The sequence below is a fragment of the Dryobates pubescens genome, chromosome 5 (assembly GCF_014839835.1).
Source record: "Dryobates pubescens isolate bDryPub1 chromosome 5, bDryPub1.pri, whole genome shotgun sequence".
NCBI classification, from domain to species: domain Eukaryota; kingdom Metazoa; phylum Chordata; class Aves; order Piciformes; family Picidae; genus Dryobates; species Dryobates pubescens.
Window position 1 is genome coordinate 18689266 of NC_071616.1, and position 25307 is coordinate 18714572.

The 25307-nt window shown below is 37.6% G+C and overlaps 1 protein-coding gene across 1 annotated transcript in view; it reads right to left on the minus strand.

Annotated features, from left to right (window-relative positions):
• C5H14orf39 (chromosome 5 C14orf39 homolog) overlaps window positions 1–23347 on the minus strand; it is a 35749-nt gene extending 12402 nt beyond the window's left edge. The window contains exons 1-9 of the mRNA XM_054162161.1: window positions 23188–23347; window positions 20086–20142; window positions 19716–19772; window positions 16583–16709; window positions 10709–10798; window positions 6002–6189; window positions 5491–5533; window positions 4968–5088; window positions 3739–3833 (exon numbers count right to left, since the gene is read on the minus strand). Of these exons, the coding sequence (XP_054018136.1) occupies window positions 3739–3833; window positions 4968–5088; window positions 5491–5533; window positions 6002–6189; window positions 10709–10798; window positions 16583–16709; window positions 19716–19772; window positions 20086–20142; window positions 23188–23347 (938 nt within the window). The remainder of the gene's footprint in view (window positions 1–3738; window positions 3834–4967; window positions 5089–5490; window positions 5534–6001; window positions 6190–10708; window positions 10799–16582; window positions 16710–19715; window positions 19773–20085; window positions 20143–23187) is intronic.
• Window positions 23348–25307: the final 1960 nt, after the last annotated feature.

The following is a 25307-nucleotide window of genomic DNA, read 5'->3' on the forward strand; positions in this document are numbered from 1 at the left end:
GATGTCAAATTGTGGTTTTAAAAGTTCTTGGAGTCAGTTTCCATGTTCCTAGTAGACACCTCTGTATTTCTACAAATTCACTCTCCATGAAATAAAGCATTCTTTTACAGTGCATGTCTGTCCAGGAAAATGTGCAGACGACAGTTATAAACAGGACTCAGAAGCTCTTAAAAAATGTGGGGTTTAAGTAAAAGAACTTTCCAAAAGAACCCACAGTTTAAATTTATGCATATGCAATGCACCTGCTCCCTTCCATCCCCCAAAATGGTACTGATAAAACCCAACATGCACCTACTCTGGCATAATTAATAACCATTGAAAGGAAAACCAAATTACATCCTGAAACTCAAAATAGTACAAACTGTAACAAGGTAATTTGTCTTCTTTCTCCACTTCATTGTTAGTAGACATCTGAGAAGATATGAAATCTTTATCTACATCCATATTGCAAAACAGAGAATACCTTTTTTTAATAAAGAGCAAAGAAAAAAAATACATATTCTTAAATAATTTTTTTTTAATCTCATTTCCTTAGCATTGGTTTATTCTGTGCAGAATAACGAGGCTCAAAGATTAGTGTGACTGTATCTCCACTATAGGAAGCAAGTGTACTTGGTTATGCATATGAAGAATCATGCTTGCCACTATGGAATTTACCAGGGCTGTGTATCGAAGCCATGTTCAGTATTCTAATCAGGCTCATGCCAGCAAGTTCTTTTCCAAACAGGACTTTTAACAACTTGTGCTGCAAAGATACTGAAAGAGCTGCACTAATCCACTATGCCAGATCCTTTACAAGCAGTTTTAGAAAAAAAGAAGAAAAAATCTCACTTGGAACATCAGTTATTTTAGTATTCAGAGGTGGAATTAATACATAATTAACTTGAAAAATAACCAACTCAGAATTACAGAATAATGGAAATAAACCTCTCTCAAATATTTTACAAGAGCAAAGAGAATGAGCATGATACAAGCCACAGCATGGTTCAAGATGTCAGCCTTCCTATAGAATAAATATAATCTTTAGTGGAGACCAGAGCTTCAAAATAATTGAGTCCTATTTGGTGACTGATGAGATCTCTTGATTTGGAAATTTTAACCACTGTACTAGTCTGTGTAACTGGTGAACTAGGAGAGTACACTAATCAGAGAAAACAGTATGAGAAGAGGAATCTCTTGCAGTCAGCCTAATCAGTAGCTAGCTGGCCAGCCATAAGGCATTTAAAACAGAATGTTCCAAGCGTTTTAAAAGAACAGTTATCACTGCCACCTTCCTGCCCAAAGGGTAACATCTGTTATCAGTAGCTATTAATTAGCTTGTGTCTTGATTTTTTGTCCTACAGCCCTCTAAAACATTTCATGGCTATTAATTTGTACATCACCCTGTTCAGTGCTTTCATTGCTCTGGATAGTTCATTCCCTTCATGCTGCTGGCTTCTCTTCATGCTAGTCTGCATCAGTTCATGGAGATTCACAGTATAACTCTTTTGTTTTCTCCTTCTTTTGTGGCAGAAAATGAAGGTATCTTCTTTTTCTTCACCATGCTCTCTTTGCTCAGTAGTAACCTTCTAGTGACCCACCAGCTCCCAAGAAATTACTGCCTTTAGTACCCAAATCCTGCCATTACAATTTTGTGTACTGCCTTGTGTCTGCAAAGGTTTTCGTTCCTATGAGTCATTATGTCAGCAAGTTTGCTGTTTGTCATTTTTCTCACTGTGTTAATAATCACAGATTCATAGTACACTCATTTTTAACCCCAGAAGTCACTTAATCAGATGCTTCTGTGCTTTCCAGTGAAGACCTTTTTTTCAAATACTCTACTATTAAATGAGAACTTTCTAAAAAACATTTTATGCCATTTTCTGCAAATCTCTATATAATTAATATCTTTTATGTAAATAAGCCTTAAAATTTACTCTAGAAAAAACATACCAATTAATAATCTGGTAATGGCCTGATACCATATGCTATATCACATAAATGCACATGGAGGTCAAAAGGCAATTTGAGTTAGGATGGTATAAAATGTTTACAACATCTTTTAATTATGACACAAGCCATGGAATTATTGCTTCAATAAAAGTAGCCCAAAAAAAAATCTACCTGTATGCAACTTCAGGTGAAGGTACAAGCACCTGAAGACTCGAAGACATGAAGACAAATAGCGTGTCCAGCAATGCACCCTGTGAACTTCTCTCCACAAGGAACCTGACTGAGTGCTTCTTACATGTCTGTGCACAGAGCACAGATCTCTACCTTTTATAATTGGTCTTTGACTGGCATTTTTCTATCTACAGATTTGACAGGCATGGGTTTCTTTGAAAACTCAGAGGAACTGTTTCACTCTTTTTTTTTTCAGTTAGTCTTAAAACTGGGTTTATTGTTGCCTGGTTTCTGAAATCTTGCCAATTACAAAAATCTTACGCAAGAAGGTAGAATAGTTTACAGGTCTGTAAGAAGATATTAAAACGTCCCTGTGTGAAGCAGCCTAGGGATGATTAAAATGACACATTTCTACAGATAGAGTCTACTAAACACCTATTTAAAACACCTCAAAACTCTTCTATTTCAAGCACACTACAAGCCCCTCACTACAAAAATGACACTGGGTTGCTGGAGTGTGTCCAAAGGCCAGCAAAGCTGGTGGTCTAGAGCACAAGTGTTATGAGTGGCTGAGGGAACTGGGGTTGTTTAGCCTGGAGAAAAGAAGGCTGAAAGGAGACCTAATCTCTCTCTACAACCCCCAGAAAGAGGTTGTAGTGAGGTGGGGGTTGGTTTCTTCTCCCAGGTAATGAGCAATGGGATGAGAGGAAACAGCCTCAGGTTGTGCTTAGGTTGGATATTGGGAACAATTTATTTACTGAAAGAGTGGCTAAGCACTGGAATAGGCTGCCCAGGGAAGTGGGGGAATCATTGACCCTGGAAAATGTCAAAAAACTTGTACACCTGTAGCTTGGTAACATGGTTTAGTGCTGGACTTGGCTGGGTTAATAATTGGACCCAACAACCTTGGAGGTCTTTTCCAACTTTCATCATTCTATGACTAATGATTCTACAATATAAAAATCACCTGGACAAAGTCTTTGGGACATATTTGCAGTTTAAGACGGATTTTGGTCTGAAAGTGTCAGCTCTAGGGGTGATATTTTGAGACCTGCAAGATCTCCAGATAAGTGCAAGATGGTCCTGATGGTGATTTTAATTCATTCTAATTTGAGCTCAAATTAAAATGAATCCCACTTGTAACTGACCACCCACTCATTTGTTAAGCCATTATGCCTGTGTATGAAACCTTCATTCATGCTTGGTATTAAGGTTTAAATTTCTTAAGTAGTTCAGAGCTGAAGATAAATGTCATGTGGAACCCTGACTCCTTTTCCCCAAATGTTTTTTTAGTAGAGTTAATGTATTTTATCTGTGGTTGCACAGTCAATGTAGCTGTATTCAAAACTATTCATATAGATCTATCATCAGTGGCTGTGAGGACCAAAGGTTTCTACAAAATATTTTTTGAATAGTAAGCTTCCAGAAATATTTAGCTTCCAAGAATCAAAATTTGACACCATCTTAACCCCAAGAAATATGGAAGTTTTTTAATTGCATGAATAAATCTCATGATCAGGGTTAGGGAAGCTTGCCAGACGTTTAACAAGGATTTGTGGTTTGTGACAGTATGTGTGTGAATGTTGAGATAGTCCTCTGGATGAAAACAAGGGAAGAAATTATTTTAAAATGTACCTTTCTTTAAACTCCTTCAGCTTCTCTAGACTTTTCTGCTTTTTTCCTTCAATTATTTTGGAATTATTTTGATCTTCTGTAGTCTCTTCAAATGTCTTAAAAGATAAACAATAAATATTTGGGTTTGTAATTTGAAAAATTACAGATATGTAATGCAAATGTTTTCCTAACCTGATGAAGAGTTTTTGTAGCCAAGACTGTCTGAAGAAATAAGCAGAATGGGGTTAAACAGAAGTAATATTTTTTGTTGGACTAATGGTGACAACTGAATACACAGGTGTTTTTGAGTACTGCATACTCTAAAGAGTACTCTAAAGATCTATTCAGAACAACTTGCTCCTTTCCTGGTCTCCTTCAATAGATGCAAATAAATTCACCACATCCCTTCTTACTATACATTTATATGGCACATACCACATTATGTGAGTGTCAAATAGTACCACAAAACATCAACAGCAAACACCACCCATGCAGGATACACTTCTATCAGCCTGAGGCTGGCTGAAGTGCACATAGCTGAGACGGCAGTAACTGCAGTCTCCAATCATATGGTTCAGAGAGGTAAAAGTGTCCTGACACAATACTATAAAAGTTTACAACTCTTCACAAGATTGGGCTGCTCAGGCTTAGGAGAGACCTTTTACTTTCCAGCAGAGGCATGGATCAAAATGCTGTTCCGACAAAATCTTTCTTTGTTTGTTTTTTGAAAGCTTCTTCCAGTCATTGTAACTGTAGTGATATCCTGTCTAAAACCAGCCAGTTCTACTTCTGAGTTTTATTGAACCACACAGTTATGGGGGGGGGGGGGGGGGGGGGGAGGGTGTGCAGGGAAATAAATTTACTCAATTCTTTTTGTAAAGCATATTTAGACAAATACATGTGTCTTAACAAAACCTTTAAAACCAGTAGGACCTGTGAAATCTGTATAGTCAAGCCCTGGGGCACACTAAGGAATGGCTCTGCTTCATTTTGAAGTGTATTCTCTGGCCCTGTCAAGCTAGCCCGATGACACATGGTGTAAATCAAGGTCAAGAGAAAGCAAGACTTAAGAGCCTTTACTTTCATGGATCCCCTTCTGTAAGAAAATATATGTGATACTATAGACACATAATTACTAATACTGGAATCATCATATTGGTCTGGGTGCTTGAATATACACCACTTTTTCAGGTTTCTGAAAATATAATGGTGGCACACATAACTACATAAGAAAATTAAAATACCGTTACCTTTTTTAAATACTTGATTTTCATTTCTAATTCCTCTGCTTCTTTTTCTAGTTCAATGGATTCTTGTGTAGCAGCTGCAGCAAGCTTTAACATTTCCTGTGTTTTTTGCCTCGAAGAAGCACTTTCATGTTATGGAATATAGATTGCAACATTCCTTTTTTGAAGGAGACCCCAACCCTTTGTCAGGTTCTTCAGCCTGGTATGCCATGAGCTCAAATGTGCAGTAATAGAAAGCTCTGGCAGATCTATGTTTCCTGGACAAATCTTCAAAGCTCACTTCCTTCATGAAGTATTTTGAGAGATGTCATAAAGTAAAATTTTATCTTCTTTCCTCAAAATGCTCCCATAAATTTAAACTGAAGTATAATAGTTGACCTTCAATTTTCTCACAGAGGAATGTCAATGCTGCCCCCCCTAAACACAAATATATAAATAATTGCTCTGTTTTTCGACAGGAAGTTGTGAAATGTAAATATAAACTTTCTTGCCTGTAAACTCTACAAACCCTACAAATCAAGGATACATCTGCAAAGCCCAGCCATTTAGGGATTTAAAAGGAACAGGATCTGCAGAAATAAAATTTAGTTTTGGATCATTAACTCAGAAATCGAATTTCCATTACAAATATAAGATAAATTAATAGATCAGGAGCACTTATGTGTGTGTATGTAACAGAACTAGCAGTGTAAATGAGAAGAATGCCATTAAAAACAGCACTAAAAATGTGATAAATTCATTCAAAATGTTGAGAGGTTAGTTCTAAAGTAATTTTAGCACTTTTTTTTTTCCTGAGAAGCCCAACAGCAAACCTCTCCCCATTACATTCATGGGTTGAAGGAATGAATATGCTTACTCCAAATACTTCTTCAAAGATTTTTTTTTGGCTACAGACTGTTTTCCTAACAAAACAAATACCTTTTTCACTGGCATAAAAGAAACTCTGGAAAATTAACCAGAGGATTTCTGTACAGCACTTTTAACACACAGTGCACTGCCAGTAGGCTCTACCATAAAAGCATTGATAAAAGTAGTACCCAGTCTATCCAAACAGGCATCTTCTTTCCATTTATATTTTTCACACAGTTTCAAAATTCTGCTTTGGATTTCTTCAATCTCTTTCCTTTTTTTGTAATACTCCTGTGCAAGGGCAGTTTCTGCGTATTTTTCACAGTGTTGCTTCAAAACCTCTTTATATTGAGTTATGTAATCCTGATACATTTCCCTATAGAAATACAAGAGATTTAAATTTTTACCACATGAAGCCATGGTTTATAAGGAAAAATAATATTAATTTATGAAATCAGCTCATTTAGACTTGCTGCTGTCCTGGAACAATATGGATTAGAATTAATATATCATTATTTTGCTCTCTCCATCTTCCAACTATTTTCAATGACGACTATGCTGTATGTAACAAAGAATACACGTGTGATGCAGAAAACAGGCAAACCTCATTGTTCTGAAAGAAATGCAGAACATAACACATTTAAAGGCAGCCCAGCAGAAGAGAAATTGTTTTTCCTATGTAATTCTCATGAAACTCACTGCAGGCCAAGTTATCTGCTCTTGTGTATTGGCACAGCTCCACTGGTTTCACTGGAGCTGTATCAAACTTACAGTATGAGGGAATTTGGCCTAGCATCCCATATTTAGAGCAGTCTGATGATGCATCACTGGACTAAGAGCTGCCTCCAAGGAGATGCTGAGTAATCTGTCTCAGAGAAGCCTTAAATGCACATATTAGTCACACTAAAACAACAGGACTAGTCATGCTTAATGTTAAGCAAACACTTCAGTATTTCACTGGCAAAAAGCCAGAATGCTCATCTTCTTGTAGGACTGCCCTCTAAATTAATGTTACACTAATATAATTTCACCAAGATCATGTGAGCACACAGCTACAAATTATTAAAATTAGTAGCAGCAATTAATGTTCATGGCATCTTTAAGACTTTAAACAGCTTTTGAAAAGACTGTACTACAAAAAACAAACAAACAACCCCAAACAAACAAATGCCATAACAAATAAAGCTGAAATTTGATCAATATTGTGTTTGGAAAGAAGAGGAAGAAAAGTGCTGTTCCACAGAACAGCTGTCCTCTAGTGTTAAATCAATGACAGTGACTACACTGAAAAAGACATTTATTTTTTTTTTAGTCAGGTTTTCTCATTCAGACATGGAATTTACAGGATAGATTGCTAATGACAGATCAAATGTTCAGCTATCTCATTGGGATGAGTCTTTTACTACACCAATAATGCTGCTAGGCATGATTTTTGTTACAGGTAATTTTCAGCACCAAAGTGGCATCATTTGGGAAAGCTGAATAATTAAGAATGCAATCAGGGAACTAGTTCTGCTTCTTAATATCACAACGATGTAATGTAGGCATAGACTTGCAAGACGTCTGTATTTCCCACATAGGCAAGAGTTAATTATTAATAGATTTTAAATTATGAATAATAATACCCAGAGCCAAATAACTACAACTCTCTCTGCATTTGAAAGCAAACACTTAGTAAGTGCTTAATAAATTAAAATGTCCTGTTTTTTCAAATTCTACATTCTATGCCACTTATTCCTGAAAAACAAAAAAGGACAAATTCAGTCATATGCAAAATACATATCAAGAATCTGATGGTGCTTATGCAGATGGCAAATGTTTATGAAGAGATATTCCGGCTACAAACACTCAGCATGTGCCATTAACACAGATCAGTCCTTCAACTGATAAAGAAATATAGACAAAGTTTCTTGGTATTAGAATACGCCAGTATAAATCACAGAATGTGAAAGAAATGCAATCCTCTAGAATATAGTTATATGAACAGCAGAGAGAGGCAAATTTTTAAATGCTAAGTTATTGGTACTCCTGTAGATTATCCGGAAAGTCCTTTGTGAAAGAAATGATGGTGCATAATAGCAACTAAAGCCAGAGATCCACCTGTTCACCTGCACCATGAATCAAGCCTGCATCAAGCAGCACCTCTCACTGCTTGCAAAGCACACAGTATTCCTCTTTAAAGAATAAGTTTTATTTCAAACTGCTATTCATCATTTCACACAGCAAGCCTGAAAGGCAGACACTCCTGTCTGCCCACAGGCTTGCCCAGGCAATGGAAGGGAGGAAAAAATGTGTCTAGATTCAATAGTAGAAGCTCTTGTTCTTACAAAAGGAAAAGTCACAGGGGAGGAAAAAAAAAATAAAAAGAAAAAAAGTAAACTCTTAATTTTCAAGGAAAGCTGTGCTCCAGACACTAGTTCCTATTAAATGGACTGAAGTTCATACACCTGTTAATACACCTGTTAAGGGGAATGAAGCTTTAGATCAACACTCTGAAATCCAGGAACTGACACTTCCCAAATTTCAGGTGGAAAGTTACACTCATTTATTTATTTTTCTACATAAATGGTCTTAGGAATCTAAGTTTCTTGATTCACTCAATACTTGTGCATGCTGTACAAAAATCCCAGGTAGGAAAGATCGAAAATCTTCAGTTCTATTGAATTTAGTTAATGGATGCTATGAATGATAGCTGAGCAACTAGCAAATTTCCTGATGTACAATTAAGGATGTATTACAAATACATTTTTAAAAAAAATATAAATAAGGAAAATTATTTGTTGTATTTGGTACATTCCAAGCTTTTCAAAATAATCCTCAAACATTATATTCTTTTCCCAAAATGTTCTTTCCACAGACTCATATTTATGGCCATATGTTGCATAGTGGACTTGAGGATTTTTCACTGTTTTTAATATTTTTGCTAAGTAATTCACATCCTCTAACTCAGGCAGTTAAGCAGAGGCTCTTTAGAATTCAGAACTAAGTAAAGTTTTCATCTAATGACAATGGCAAAAGGACAGCACCCACAAAACCCCTGAACCCATGGACAGTTGTTTTATTTCTCTTCCATTCTTCATATCCCTTATGTTTAGCATCAACTTCCAGTTCATATAAGATTTCTTCTATGTTCTTGAAACCATAATAACAAAAAAACAGGGAGGGCTTTGAAAGTCTCCATAATAAGTGCCTAATTAAATGCAAACTGATCTGCCCATCTTTTTAAAACTTCTTCCCATCTCAAGCAGCATGGCCTCAGTGTCCCCAAAAGCCAGGCTAAAAAGCTCATTCAGCATCTAAAGTTCTAAATGCACTTATTTTTCTTCCTAATTTAAATACTTAGAATTTGCTGAATGCACATCTCACTAATCTGCATGCATCATCAACTGCTTCAGTACAGAAGGACTCTGTTTGAGAGACCACTTTTGTAAAATGCATGAATTAAATTTATTTTATGATTTATATTCATGATGTCTTATAATTAAGCTCAGGAAAACAGATCAAACACTTTTATGCTGGAATCAAAACTAGTTATCTAAAGAAGCAATTTAAAAGTAATGCTTCTTTGGCTTGTCAGCTCAAATTAGTTAAAGCCAAAATGGCTTAATCATATACTCATAGAAAGCCAATTTAGCCTGATTTTTTGCCAAATAGAGCTCTGAACAGGAAGAAGACAGATAAGCTACTAACTGAGTTAATTAAAGGCTATCAGGCATGCTATTCCTGCTTTCTTGGACAACTGGCAAAAAGAATACTTACAAAAGAATCAAGGCCAACATCTTAAATTACCCCAAGTTACACCTCTACATTGGTCTTTAGATTTCTAGGTGGGTCTACCATGATTTTTTTCACCACAGGCCTGACAATCCTTTTCCTTGTCACAAGCAGAACAGTGAAGGTGAGCAACCCCTCTAAAATGAAAATCTGTTTTACCTGAGAAAATTCTGTATCAGTGAAAACCCCCAAGGACTGTTCCTTATTCTACTGAATCCAGGCAGCTACACTGCACAACTAATTATTTCTTTAAAATGCAGAATCTAATTAATGAAGATGAAACAACTTAAATGCCACTTACTGAAGAGAAAGAAATTTGCAATTAACACTGACTAGAATCTTGCCCACAACTGGTCTTATAGTGGTTTTAGACCAGGCTTTCCTGAGCCACTCAACCTATTTTTCAGGATTTAATATTGGATTTGCATGCTGTGTGGTTCATCTGAAGAATATGGAGCAGTAGACAAAAATGTGATGTGTATATTCTAATAATCAGATGCAATTCATATTTATAAATTATTTATAAAATCATTGGAATGCTTCTAATTGTTATCTTACTTAGTCCATATATATGTTCAAAGACTTACATTCAATTAAATGATACTTCTGAAAAAGAAACAAAGTGCAAAATCATCATTTTTTTAAAAAAGTCTTCCCAAAGCTGAATATCTGAAGCTCAAGAAATCACAGTGTACATGAAGATATTTCATAGTAATGGCCCCCAGAAAATCATTCATAGATAAAATCTCTATATATTCTGGTAAACATGCTCTGATATTTCATATTCTGCCAAAGCTGAAGCATTAATTGCCTTAAATTTATTTATTTATTTAGATTTTTTTTTTTTTTGGTGAAATTCTAGGGAATTGAACACGCTAAGAAACTATAATCAGCATTTGGAAAGCAATAAATTTGAAGAAGCCATATTTTATCCTGTCCTAGAAAATAACACGTGAGCTCATATTAATGTAAACTGACATTTCTTTTAATTAACTCAGCCAATTGTATCGTCCTGAAAAGTTAACAACTTTGTGATGCAGCCTGGGCTATCTTTGCTGATCAGTTCAGACAGGGTAAAAAGCACTATTGCCAGAACCCTCATCCCACGTGAAAACAGATACCTCTCTTTTTCTACAGCTTCTTGTAAAGATTCGAGTTCATTTTTCACATATTCTTCATGCTTGCTAAGAATTACATAGGTAGGTTTCCAGCTGTGGAGAAAGTATAAAAAAGAAGGCATGTAAGTGTTCTTTCCCCAAGCAAAAGCCATTTGGAAATTAAGACATCAAGTTATTCAGCTAGCTTACTAGAACAAATACATTATCTGATGTTTTGAAAGTCAAGCATAAATGGGTTTAACACAGAAAGCTTTTATATGCACATTTATTTTCTTAAGATTTTAAAGGTGCAAATTCAAGAATATACAGTTAACAAAGATTATAAAACACTCTTTTAAGGAATAAAGAGAGTGAGCTTCACAAATTTTTTGGACCCTAATGCTAAGCAGTTAGGCATCTAAATTCCTGTTAGGTATTCAGAGCTGTGCCATCAGTAAATCCTTTAGATATGTACAATATTCTTGACTAAGATGCACCTCACTTTGTTCTCATTGCTGTCACCAGCACCTATTTCATACCAAAATGCAAGCAGTAGTCACAGACTCAGAAATTCCTCCACTTGCTAAGCAAGTCCTGCTCAGAAAATAGCCAGAAAGAGACTGCATTTCAGTACAACAGTCCAGACACTGAGAGAACTGACCTAGCAGTGTGGAGTTACAGGTCCACATACCTGCCACTTCTTACTGACTAGATCTGAACTCATATTCAGCCCCTACAGGAAAACATGCCAGCTAATAATGAACAATAAATTAATGATGAAAGCTGAACTTAGTTTCTGTCCAGCTACATTCTTTTTCACCTCTAAGTCCATATATATTTTCCACCTCATCCACATATATTTTCATATTCCACAGAGTTCAGAGGATCACAGGATGTTAGGAGACCTCTGGAGGTCTTCAAGTCCACCCCCCCTGCCAGAGCAGGACCATATCATCTAGCATAGGTGGCACAGGGGCGCATCCAGATGGGTCTTGAAAGTCTCCAGAGAAGGAGACTCCACAACCTCGATGGGGAGCCTGTTCCAGTGCTCTGTGACCTTTACAATAAACAAATTCTGCCTCACATTGAGGTGGAATTTCCTGTGCTGTAGTGTACATCCATTGCCCCTTGTCCTGTCACAGGGCACAAGCGAGAAGAGGCTGTCCCTTCCTTCATGACACCCAGCCTTCATGTATTTATATACATTTATTAGATTCCCTCTCAGTCTTCTCTTCTACAGACTAAAAAGCCCCAGGTCTCTCAGCCATTCCTCATGAGGCAGTGCTCCAGTCCCTTAATCATCCTTGTAGCCCTCCATTGGACTCTCTCAAGTAGATCCCTGTCCCTGTTGAACCAGGCATCTGGCTGTATAGGATGTCTACACAGCTAAATGTATCTGTTCTAGAAACACGTCCTCAGACACAAGGTGCTGAGTGGCTCACACCAAGCTCATAATTACATTCCTCTAGAGCAAATATGGCTCCACATCTGTAATGTTTACTCCAGGTCTCCTCTAGTGTGGCTCCCCTAAAAGCCTTGAAATACAATTAATCCATTTTTGGTTTTACTTCTTATTTCTGGAGTCTTGTAATGTAAGTGCTATGATGCAGTCAACCAAAGTGACTTTGTTATAGCAGGATGGTATAGACTGCTTTGAAAGTACAGCAATGTGAGGAAATGCATGAAGGGCACACAACTAGTAAACTAACAGTACTTAATCAACATTCAAGTGTTAGAGATAGCACTTCCTTGGATGTGGGAACTCCAGAAAATCAGGCAAATAAACTTTCTGATTCAGATGTGATCTTTAAAAGAGGCATATAATGTCTCTTTAGAAAGTAAGCATTCTGCCTGAAAATAATGTTGTTAGGAGCACAAGCCAACCAGGCCTGGACATCTCCTACCCTCTCAGATAAGGTAACATAAAGGTATCTGCACAGAAAGTTGTAACTTCCAAACAGCCATTTAACACTTAACAGACACCAAAGTGTTTTGAGGTGAGGGAAGGGACAGAAAAATTACTTAAGTCTACTGAGCTAAACAGGCATATGTGCTGCTGACAAATACTCTGCTCAGTCAGAGGGAGTAACCTCTGTAATGACAGGTTGTCAGCAGGTATCTTCTGAGGTTCTGGGAGCCGAGATTCAGATGATGGATGAATAATCTGACAGACTGGGCTAGTGTAGGACAGAGACCCTATTTCCAATTTTACAAAATCCCATGTTTCCTCCAAGGGCACCTCCCACATGAAAAAAAAAAAAAAATAGCACACCCTGTCTTCAGTCAGGGCTTAAACTGATTGATAAAAGCAGCTTTTGTCCAGAATACAAGATACCCTAAGGCAACACAAACTCCCACAATGAAGTCTGAGTGGATCTATCTGTCCTAGGAGATGTACACACAAGCCCCAATTTTAGGAACATATATATAGACACTATTAAAGCTAAACATTGTGGAAATATGGGAAGGAAAAATCCATACGGACTGAAGAGACTAAATGGAACAGTATAGATACATTTAAAGAGTTACCTCAACAAGAAGGAGGGGAGAAATGGCAATACAGAACAAGGTTGCAATCGAGCAAAGCACATAACTCATCACTGGAGACATAAGACCAACTGAGGGTGCATATGGCCCACTTTGCACTGCATGTTCATGAGTAGGGTAAATGAAGGGCATATTTGGATGTGAGTATGCCCTATGATTCAAAACAGAAGAGTTTGTAGTATGCAATAACACAAAGTATGAACATTCATTTAGAAAATCACTCCAAAGGTAGAATATGATAGAGGCTTCGGTAACAGCTAATTTAATGTAATTCCATCAAGGAAATAAATAAAGAACAAAGACACGATAATTAACTTGCTAAACCAAAGCCAAATAACCTTGAACAAAAAAACAAATGTATTTCAGGTGCTGAGACAACACACTAAAGAATCAACATTTACAACATCAATAATGATGGCCAACAAAAACAGCTGAATGAGAAATTGCTTCATCCATTCAGGAAATTTAGCACTGTTGGCACAAATTGTTTGACATCACTGGCGATTAAAAATCTAAATACAAAAAGGCTGCTTCACCAGATCTACTACAAATTCAGTAGAAAGCTGGATTTTTAAAGGCTGAGGTTTTTATAAAACTAGAAACAAACATATTTATATGAAAATCTACTGGCACGCAAACTTTTCTGCTCCAAAAACTCAGTGCCTTTCTTTGGAAGAGAAAAAAAATTTCAGGCAATGTAAAAGTTACAGAGCTTCTCTTGATCAATGTACAAACTGTGTCGTATTTTGTGTTCACATCTATTCAGCAGACGTGAAAGAAACAAGTAGTACAAGAACACTGTTTTGTAAACACAGGGTACACAGGATTCAAGTAGCTCATCTAAAAGTTTGCTAAATGCATCATTGCTTCACAGATGTTCATGGTAGCTATCACATTTATTTGTCCTTTCATGAGCTAGGGTATAAAAAAACATCTTCATCCTCACTTTTTTGAAAGCTAGTAGGACAAGACAACAATTTCTTTTTCAAATTAACAACATTCCAAATTCATCTGGCTTTTATTTTTTATTTCCTAGAAATCTCACCATCCTTGAATCCAAATTTTAAAAACAGAAGAGAATCAATACAATTGGAGTAGGTTCAACCAGATGTATTTCACCACCACGTATTGTTCTGGAATCAGTGTTTCTAGTTTGAATCATTCAAGAAAATAAATACTAGAAAAATGTCATCACTTATCTAATCATACACATTTCTTTTTGGTCATGTTGTACATTTGGTTCTTTATTACATAGACAAAACCACAGTAGCATCCCACTTCACCTGTCTCATCTATCATATTTTCTGTAGACTTGTTGAATACAAAACCCCCACATTTTGTTCAAAGGCTTCAGAGATACTTCAGCATACTTACAATGTCTAGTGATCCAGATGAAAAGTTGCCTCCCTGAGAGCTCTATTGGGCAGTACTGGCAATTTGTCAACTATGAGGGTGAGTGTGACTTCCAAAATTATATTTGAGTTTGCAAAACCAACATCAGAATCATGGTCAGTATATATGGAGTATCAACTACAATAAATTTTAGAAGTTTATGATTCTAGTACCTAAGTGCTCTAATAGTCTGTTCTTATAGCTAGGGCTTGTTTATCACAGCTTTCAGTATGTCGTTAAATGACATTTTCAATAATTTAAGACACAGTCTCCTCTCTTCTGCAAGCATTGTCCTTCTATGAATACATGTATTCATTAATGAGTCACTTCTCATTTTCAGTCTCTTTACGCTAATGCCATTAATTATTCTTTGTAGGACCTGAGCCAAACCCCATTGAATTCAATGATTAAAATTTAGAGCAGATCCTTAGTTCTACCCTTCATTTTTTAATTTTTTTTAAATTGCATCACTTAAGAGTTTATCATTTGCAAATAAATTTGCAACTTCAAAAGGTATCTAAGGAAGCAGTGTGAAAGGTATCAGAAACTTACAGATACATTCATTTCATACTGCAATGGAGGCAAGAATTTAATGCAAAATAAAATTGGAATTTTCTTGTCAAGGTCAAATATTTTCCTAAGTCTTTTTATGTTAAAGTTACAAATCAGTATGGCATGGCAACTGATGCAAACAGCTAGCCACTATACCCACTTAAATCATTAACAGTTCCATTCTTTCTTCTGTTTTCAGAGAGTTCACAATAAACCTAGACCAGGCCCCAGTGCTATCTTTACTTTTCTTTTTATTCTTAGAAAATCCACACTCTCCATTCACATCTTTAAAAAAAAAAAATAATAAAATTTATGTTACAGACATTTTTATTCAGTTCCTTTATATTTTATTATTCATTATCAGTAGGTATAGAATTTCAAGAAAGCAAAAAACAGAATTTACTAACAATTCATCACTTCATCCGCCAAAGACCTAGGCAGTTTGTGGAGAGACAAAAGCTGCAACACGCCGAAAGGGCAGGACTGTATCATTTGGGCCAAACTCTCTGTATTGTCAAATATGGATTTGCCTTTTTAGCTACCCTTGCAACATCTGAGATTGTCATTTGTAAACATTAGATATTCCAGGTCAGTTAAGAAAAAAATCCTTGTAGACAAATTCTGGCTTGAGAAACTTAACTAAGATCCAAAAGCGATCTGCATTTGAAACTTGCACTAATAATCTGACAGAAAATTTTCTATAATCAGAACAGTGTGACTATTTGGTATTTGCAGTGTTTACTGCAAATAAATAGTTAGTATTTAGCATTTGGCAATCTGCAGTAAAAATTACACCAAAATCTTCTATTAGAATTGCAGATATATCTGTGTGTGGAGACAGTTCTGAGAGAGAATATGTATAGAATAACAACAGAAATCTTAGGAGAGAATATGTATAGGGCAAAAAGATGTCAACTAAGAATAGAAAGATGCTTCCATTTCAGAAGCCAAATTCAGAATTAAACAATGAACATAATGGAGACTTACTGTCAGTAATAGTTATGAACTTGTTTTAGTTAACAAAAATTAACTTTTTTTTGAACAGTATGCTTAATAATGTCCAAATTCGACAGAACTCACATGCACCCAAATATAGAAAAGTTATGTTTCTATCACCTTACTACTTTGCATGCTTCAAAGACAGTACCTGTCGTCTCTGCAACCTCTTGATTCTAATTTTAAAAAATCCAAAACTTCATTGTATCCTGGTTTTCTGTAATTTACTTTTTCAGGGGATAGATAATACTGCTGGTTTTGTACTCAATGATTTGCAGCTTGAAAAAATAGAATACTGGTGTTTAACATCACTCCTGCTAGAGCACATACACACACATAATTTTACATTACTCCCTCACTGACTTTGTTAATGCCATCCATAACTGAAAGTCCAGGCTGTATTATACTTACGCCTTGCAGCTCTCCTTACTACTCTTATTTTGCTTGTGCAAATCAGCAATTGCATCATTGCTGTTATTTATATTTTCTTCCAACCTAGCAATTTCATTCTTTTTTTCTATTATTTTTGCAGTATGCACTAGAATTAAAAATAAATACAAAAGTAAGAACATGTATTTTCAACACACCTGTGAAATAAAAGTCTACATTCAGAATTACTTTATCTCTATTTTTTACACTCAGAAATACTTTATCTGGAGAATGCCAGATGAGTAAACAGCCTGCAACTGAGCAAAGCAACAATAAAGTGAGTTTTGACTATGTAGTACACAATTATCATTTATTATTGTGTGACTGACTTCGGAAGATTATTTGTGCTGTTTCTGCACCCTAGTCTATATAAAACCAAAGTAACTCTCAGTGGTAGAAAGCAAAGCACTCTTAACAGCTAGAGCTGAACCTGGGGTGTTTTTTTTTTGAAGTCCACAATGTTTGCAGACACTACAAGTAGTGTACAGGGAAAACACAGTGTAATCCACTTTGCCCCTGTTCACAACTGGGGAGACTGCAGTACAAAAGTTGCCTGAAATGAAATTCTCATTTAAACATTTGGTTTCTTTTACAGAAGTCCAGAGACACAAATATTTTGAGTGGGAAAGCTGACTACAAAATTGGAGAAATAAGAACTTCACTAGAAGCAAATAAACAAATTGTTACTAGACACAGAAATAGAGAAATTAAAAGAAAAAGGAAATTTACTCAAGGTGGAAACATGCAATGCACGACAAATTAACCTAGGAGACAGAGGTTAATTAGTGAAAAAAATATGTTATGATGACAAATCCTTAGGCACTATGATACCTGCAGAGATTCTTAAGGAAGATCCTTAATTCTGCTTTTTCTAACAGCAGACAGCTGCTAACATTTTCCAAATGAGTGATTAGTGGAGAATCCATGTTGTTGAATGATCAGTGCTCTCTTTCACAAGTAGAAATTGTGAGAGCCATCATGCAGGCTCACCTTGCAATGCCATGAGCACAACTATGTGGACTTCTTTTTTCCCTCTGTACTGTTTATTTCTGATTGTTTTTCAGACAAGGTTTCAGATTTAGTAGTGCAAAACCACACCTTCCCATCACTGCTACCCTGTTGCCTAAACAGAAGTCAGTCACAGACACCAAATTCTCCTCATCTGCTGAACCAGGAAGGGCACCTTAGTTATGCAAGGCACCTTAGTTACTGCTCTAGAGCTTCAGGTCATCCTGAAGTTTGGGTCTGGTTTTGCAGAACTTGCTAAATATGAATTTTAAATGCCACATGCATCTATATCAGGAAAAAAAAAAAAACACTTCTGAGGAAAATACCAGTCCATGAAAACCAAGATGTTCTCCGTGTATTTTAATAGCATGACTTATTTCAATCTAGCTTCAATTAAGATTTTCAATATCTTCGTATTTTCCGTATTTTAAGTCAATAATTTGCTTTTACTTAGCATAAAGCCTAACTATGGAACAACCAACATATACTTCATTTTCTGTAGAAAAAGCAGATATATTTGGAAGCAAACTGAAGATGACAGTTTGAGATTTAGCAAGGTATAAGATAACCCTTAACATAGCTATACCCTTAACATTTGACTTAGTATTTTCTATAAATTAACACTTCTGTGTCAGATGTGAGCTCTTCTACTCACCCTATGCTTTCTCAAAGACCCTGCAGATGAGATTTATCTCACCCAACCTCATAATGCAGGCACCTGCTTCAGAACTAGACACTCATGGCTACAACTACACTCAGCACACACAAGCAGACAATTTTTACAGCTTACATTATCTAATCTACTTTAAACTCTTTTTTTCAGGGCAAAACAAATCACACCCTCAAAGTCCCTATTTCCCTCTAGTGATTATAAAAAGGCACTCTAGCCAAAAACACTCATGAATCTCATACTAAAAGTCCAAGGCTGAATGCTACAACTGTTCTGCCAAGTAATACACAGAGACAAAATTAAATGAGAGGAATGATTTCTGGGCAAATTTTTGAAAGAACCAAAACTGTAAAAATATGGAGTGTTGGCAGTGAATTCACCTATATTTAGAAATCTCTGCGCTGTACACACAAATGGCTATAAGAGATGACTACACAGACTTTGGATTTTCCCTGAAAGCATGCTTATTTACCATAAGCTTGCACAAATGTTTAAAAAAAAATCAACTCTGACTTCAATTACATGATTGAAGTGTTAAAACAGGTGTACCAGATTTAGTATTACAGATGTTTTCATGATTAAAACTTATTATTGACAATCTTCTTAATGAATAAGTACCAGCTTGGACATCTCAGCCAGGATTATTAAAAATGTTGCCATCAAAAGGAACACCAACCAGACCACAATTCTCTCTCCTTCTTTTTCATGAACCTTCAATATCTATCTATGAAGTACCAGTGATGAACAGAGACGTCCTTGGACTGTAAAAAGAATAATTTCTCTACCACAACCATTTTTGTGAGCGATTCCACATAGTAACAGCATTAAAATAATAATAATAAAAAAAACAGTCTTAATTTCATAGTACTATGCTGTCTGTAACTCTTGGCAGGGGGAGAAAGAATTTGATGTAGAGCACGACTTTCTCATTGGGTCTACTATTTTTATTATCAAACAAAATCACCAGCTGCTTGATTGCAAAAAAATAAGAACCAGGCTTGAGTAGGTAGTAGCAACTGAGAGAACCTTCTTTATTTTAAGAAAACAGAGAGAAGAAGCAGTGAGGCAAAGGTCCAAATCTGGATAGAACAAAAACCATGAAGAAAGGGAGGCAAGTGGCAGATGTATTGAGCAAACACAGCTGAATCAAAGGACTGCCAGTGATTGTGAGGAAATAGAGTAAGAGCGGAAATGGCGCAGCATGGAACTGGCTGTCCACGAGACAGCTGAGCAGCATTGGCTAAAAGTAGCAAGTAAAAGCAAAAGTCTGCTCAAGAGAATGCACAAGTATTGATGGAAAAAGATGAGATAGGGTGAGAGCAGGACACAGGACAGCTTCTATTATTAGGCTTGCTTCCGCTCCTGAAACACAGAACACGTACCAGAACAAACAAACCAAAAAGCAGTCTAATAAAATTATAATTTATCACTACTCACGATTTATCTGTTGAGTCACATGTTCCTTGGCATACGAAGTTTGCTCTAGCTGGAAAACTAAGAAGAAAATGAACTCTTTTTCATACACACACACACACACACACACATATATATGATTTGAGCTGTGAAACAAATGTTTGTTGGGTGGCATTAATTGCACAAGCACTGATTAATGAAGAGTTTAACAAAATAGCACTTTTACTATTAAATAGCTATTACTACCCATCTCCATAACCTCACAGCTAACAAAAATAGGCTAATATCATGACCTTAACATTATATATTTATTTGAAGCTAATATAACTGTTTAAAGCAAAAAAAAATCACTCTATGTACTGTGTTAGTGATTATTTTTGATATAATGACCTACCAAAATGAAGCAGAAGTTTGTCTAAGTTGTTCAAAAGCCTGTCACTCATTCTGTAAACTATGAAAGAAAAATGCATTTTGAGGATTTATGCACTCAAAAGCTTTACTGATACAACAAACAAGTCAAAATTACAAGAGAATACCATATATTTTAAGATAAAAGGAAGAAAAAGAAGTTTTAACTGCATTTGAATTAGTATGCAAACCACTTCAGAGGAAACAAATTTTTGAGTGGTAGTGGTAGTGGATTCATTGAAACTCTAAATCAAAGTTAGCAAAAAGGAGGCATATCATTTAGGTAAAGCTTCACTCCTGGAGCACCTCTATGTTTGAGAGCCTTTGTGTTCTTAGAAGGCATGAAGAACGAAAGAAAAGATGCTTGTGTACAAAACGTGTAACCTCTGCTCCAGTTGGTTTACTAAGCTTATCAACAGTGATGCTGGTAATGGAAAAGCTACTTATCCATTCTGTACACTCCTCCCATTGTAACTGCGATGCACATTTAAATCAGAAAGTATATCTTCTGGCTGGAATCAACATAAAGATCTTTTCTAACCTAAATGATTCTATGATTGCAGATGTCTAACTGAGATTAAAGACAGACCTCACATACAACGGAAAGCAGATTACTACAAATCCATTCTTCTGTTTGTGTAGTGCTGCTATGTGCAGAAATTTAGTTATAGGCCTTTAAACAGTTTGTGAGTCACACAGTCCACTAAAAAGGATGCAATAACCATTTAATCAAAATGCTGTTCACTCAGATACACTCCACATTAAGGAAAGTTATATGATACTTACCTGTTCCACAGTGGCTTCTTCACAACATTAGTTCTGTGTAAAAAAAGTAAAGCCACAACAAACTGGTGATGAGGATGAGATCCTAATCCAGGATAAAGTGGAATAGAAAACAACTGCAGAATTTAACTTAAGTGGCATTAAGGCTACATACTATAGCATTGAGGCTGGAAGCAGGAGGGGCTGGGGAAAGCATTTAAAATGCTGGATGTTTGACAGAAATGAATTTGCCTAATAGTTAAGTGAGGATCAGAACACCTAATCCAAGTGACTGGATTAGTATAGGCTCTGATAAAAACTCTGAGAAAGATAATAGTTTTACCAAATGTATTTAAAACCCTAGTTGCTAATGCCTGGAAACAAGATAACAAACAGATTCTGAAAACACTAAGAAAAATACTAAGAAATACTGCATCAAGAAACAGGTCAATGCAGAATATTTTTGCTTTTACATATTATGAAAGAAAATCCTAAATAATTCCCTTGGGTGCAAGAATTAATTAGGAGCATACATTAAAAAACTGTTCTCTAGAAACAGTTTAACAGTGTTTGTTAGTTGTTTCCCTGATAGTTCTCATAAAAAATGCAAAATATTGGGTAGTACACAGAGGACACACAAATGCAAAATAAAAAGCACAAACACTAAACAGCAAAAAACTTCTATTCATTAGTTTATGTATCACAACACAAAGTTTATCAATAGAGCAGATTCTACAGCTGTATATTACTGAGATACAAACTATGCTATCATCGAACCACCAAGTTATGATTAATCTTATCTTTTGAATGCTTCTGTAGAAAAGAGAAACAGAACTGAAGCAAATGTTTAATGTTTTGCTGTAATTTTCCAATACAATTTATGTAAACAGTAAAGCTGCAGAAAATGGCAACACTTCTGAAATCATGCGTATGTAGAATACCTGCCATTATAGATAGTTAAAATGAAGTAAACTGCAAATAACTGCAAATGACAAATGCTATCCTGTGTTGTCAATTGCAAGGATACCTGTCACTAGGAGAAATGCTATCCTGTGTTGTCAGTTACAAGGACACCTGTCACTAGGAGAAAGCGCTGAGAGATTCAATTGCACTAATCATCTGTAGGGTGTTTGTAGATTTTAAAACAGTAGCTAACACCAGTCAGAAACAAAAGCGATCTACATTTTGGACAGCTGATAACTTCCAGGATGTGACTGTAGTGAAGACTGATTCTTGGTCTTACTGGAGAGAAAAGTAGCATCCAACCATTAAACAACTCTGGATGATAAGTTCAGAGTTTGTTCTTATATGGGGCTATTATTTTTGTTAAAGAGAAATACATAATATTTAGCAACAGGTAAAAGAGCTTCAAACTTCATATATTACTTCTAATGATGCTATCCAGAATGCTGCCACCAGAAAAATTACTAAGCATCTTGCATTTTTGTACATTAATGTAATTATATGGAATTCGATTGTGGCAGAAAGCATTACAAGACTGCACTGAGTGTGCAAACCACAGACAAACCGTCTGATGGAGTCTCTAGCCATTATCATAACACTGTCATTAATGCCACTTCTCATAGCAGAGTTGCAGCAGTAGCTTCATATACCATCTGCCAACAGCCATTTCTAGGTTCTTCATGAAGAGATGAAAAATACCCCTAATCTGTGAGGTAAAATTCTTCCTCAATTCTACCCCCTGTCAGTTGTGCAACAGTATTGATTTCTGCTGTAAATTATAATTGCTCTTTTGGGAGCAAGCTGTATTTCTCTTGTGCTATTCATTACTGTTTTAAAACTCTCTTAAGTGACCAGTTATGTGACTCTTCTTGAAGTTAAGCAAGTATTTCAATTTCTCTGTTTTTAAAAAAAAAAAAAAAAAAAAAGCCTTTCATTGTGTGGTCCACAGTTTTAGGAACCCTGAGGGCAGACTGAACGCTGCCTTGAAGGTGATGACATGTCACCTTTTTTGAAACTGCTTTTGCTTTCACTGTTCCCCACAGCATCAAACTGTTTTCCTGGCCAATGAAAACTGTAGTTATTACATCTGAGTTTTAAAAAATTGTAGGGCTCTTCATTTATTAAGTCCCTGTTTCTCACAGTTATTTTGTTTTTCTCTTTTAAAGCACATGGCCAGCGTGCATTTTGTACCCTGCCTTCATCACTAGCTATCGACATGTCTCTGAAGTCCTCAGCAAATGTATGGGATTGCCACGTTCTAAACACATGGAGGGTACTGAAAATTATTTCCTAAATTCATGGAATTTAAAAATTAAATGGATTTATGTAAAAATAGTAGGGGGAAACCCATCCTGTGGGATACCAGAGGGCTGCAGCTGAGGGCTATAAAACGGTGACACAAAAAAAGGGTTGAGGCCCTCCTGGCCGAAAGTGGTAACAGGGCCGGGGAGGCCAGGCAGCCCCTTGGCATTCTGGGAGGCCATCAGCTCCCGGAAAGTGACCAGAGCGTGGTGGTTCTGCATCGCCTGAGGTGCTAACAGAAGTGTATGGGCAAGGTGAGCAGTGGCAGCCGCCAAGGGCCTCACCCGAGGCCATCAGGCAGAGGCGGGTAGAGCACGGCCACCGCCCCGCTCTCTTAGCTTCGTCCCCCCATGTTCCGGAAAGGAACAGGGGCAACCTGGATCCGCACCCAACCTAGCCCGGGAGGAGCCTTCCACACCTACAGGCGCCTCGGGGGTGTGATCATCGTCTCGTCGCTCTTCCCCACCGCCGGCCACGACCCATGCCCCTCACTGCAGCGAGGTGGGAAAATGGCCGGGCAGCCGCCCGCGGCCCTGGGCGTCGCGAGGGGAAAGGTGGCGGGAAGGAGGCAGGGAGATGCGGTCCGGACTGCAGCACCGGCCTCCTGAGTGCTGGAATGAGCCCTGTCAAATGGCGCGGAGAGGCCGGCAGGTGCCACTTCCCAGCCGACGCCTCGTTGCCCTCCTTGCCGTGAGCCGCCGGCAGCGAGGGTGAAAGCTGCCAGAAGCCGGGCTGTCAACTGTGAAACCTGGAGCATCTGCCGGGAGAAGAGGCTGAGACCGTTTTGCTAGCTGGTCAACCAGCAATGGCTATCGGGTCCCATCGCCAGAAGCTGCAGCTCTCTGCATCCTCGGGGGCGTTATCAGCGGGATTCCTGCCCCTGCCCGTCAGGGACCCACTCGTTTGCCGTGGCAGTGAGAGTTAGGAGGTGACGATGAATATTTCCGAGGGCTGCGGGCCGAGCCGGAGGTGCCGGCCGCGAGTGAAAAGCGATGAGGATGCTCCATCTACCGGGCAGAGCGCGCAGGCGGGCGGGAGCCGGACGGCTGCAAGGAGAGGGGGCCGTGGAAGAGGGGTAGCTTCTGGAAACCTCCTAGGGGGTTAAACATACACCGGGATGCCACACAAAATTAAGAGACTGCAGCATGTAACTCGCTTCATCCACCCTCCAAGCGCCGCGCGTGTTGCTGACCCGGGAATAGTGACTGCATAAAGCCTTCCTGCCCTCCGTTAGCTCACATCTAAAGGTGCGGCCCACTCCTCTGGCAGTTTAAAATCGCATTGAAGTGTCACACTTCACATCCAGGAACAGTGCTTTGCATTGAAGATGCTGGGGAGCATCACCAACCCCAGCAGCTCAGATGCGCAGGGCAGCCTCACCACTCACCTGAGCATAGGTTGTCTCAGTTTATTTATTTATTGATGTACAGTATTACAAGGCAAAAAATGCATAGCCCAGGCATGGCAGAAAGTAGAACAGGACACTTGCCACCAAACTGCGCTAGCTGCAGAGTTGATTTTACCTTGCTGTTGGAGGCTGATGGAGGCAGAGGATGGATTTAAGACTATCCATAAATAAAGCAAAATAAGATTGGGGGGGACAAGGTGGAGGACAAACACACAAAAAACCCCAAACACAACATAATAACAAAATGTAAAAAAAAAAAAAAAAATCAGCATGGCTGATGAAAGAAGAAAAGACAGGGAAAATAGAAACAGGATTGAAAAGACAGAAAACTATTTCTGCCACTCGCAGCATGGGTGTTGGCCAGATGTGATGCAAGTCAGTTCAACCAACAAGAAATGCAGCTTCAAAAAGAAACAGCTGACCTACCTGGCTTCAGGTCAGCAATGAAGGAGGGAAAAGAAAACAGAGAAAGAAGTGGAAAACGGCATGTCCTTTTGGAAGCCACGTGTCTGCAGCCTCTGCTCTGTGGACCCCGATGACAGCTTTGTCCTTTTCTACAGCATCTCCCTGTCATGGTGGGGCGAGAGCCTTCTCCCTGTCCTGCTCTCCAGGAACACCTTCATTCCAAGAGGCTCCACAAGCAGGTTAGCAAACCCTCTTCCCAAAACATGTAATAAAACCTAAGGAGAAATTGCTTTAAAGCAATTTGTCTAAAGACAAGCACAATCCCACACCCCCTCAACATGTAGAAATAGGAATTTAATATCAGAGTA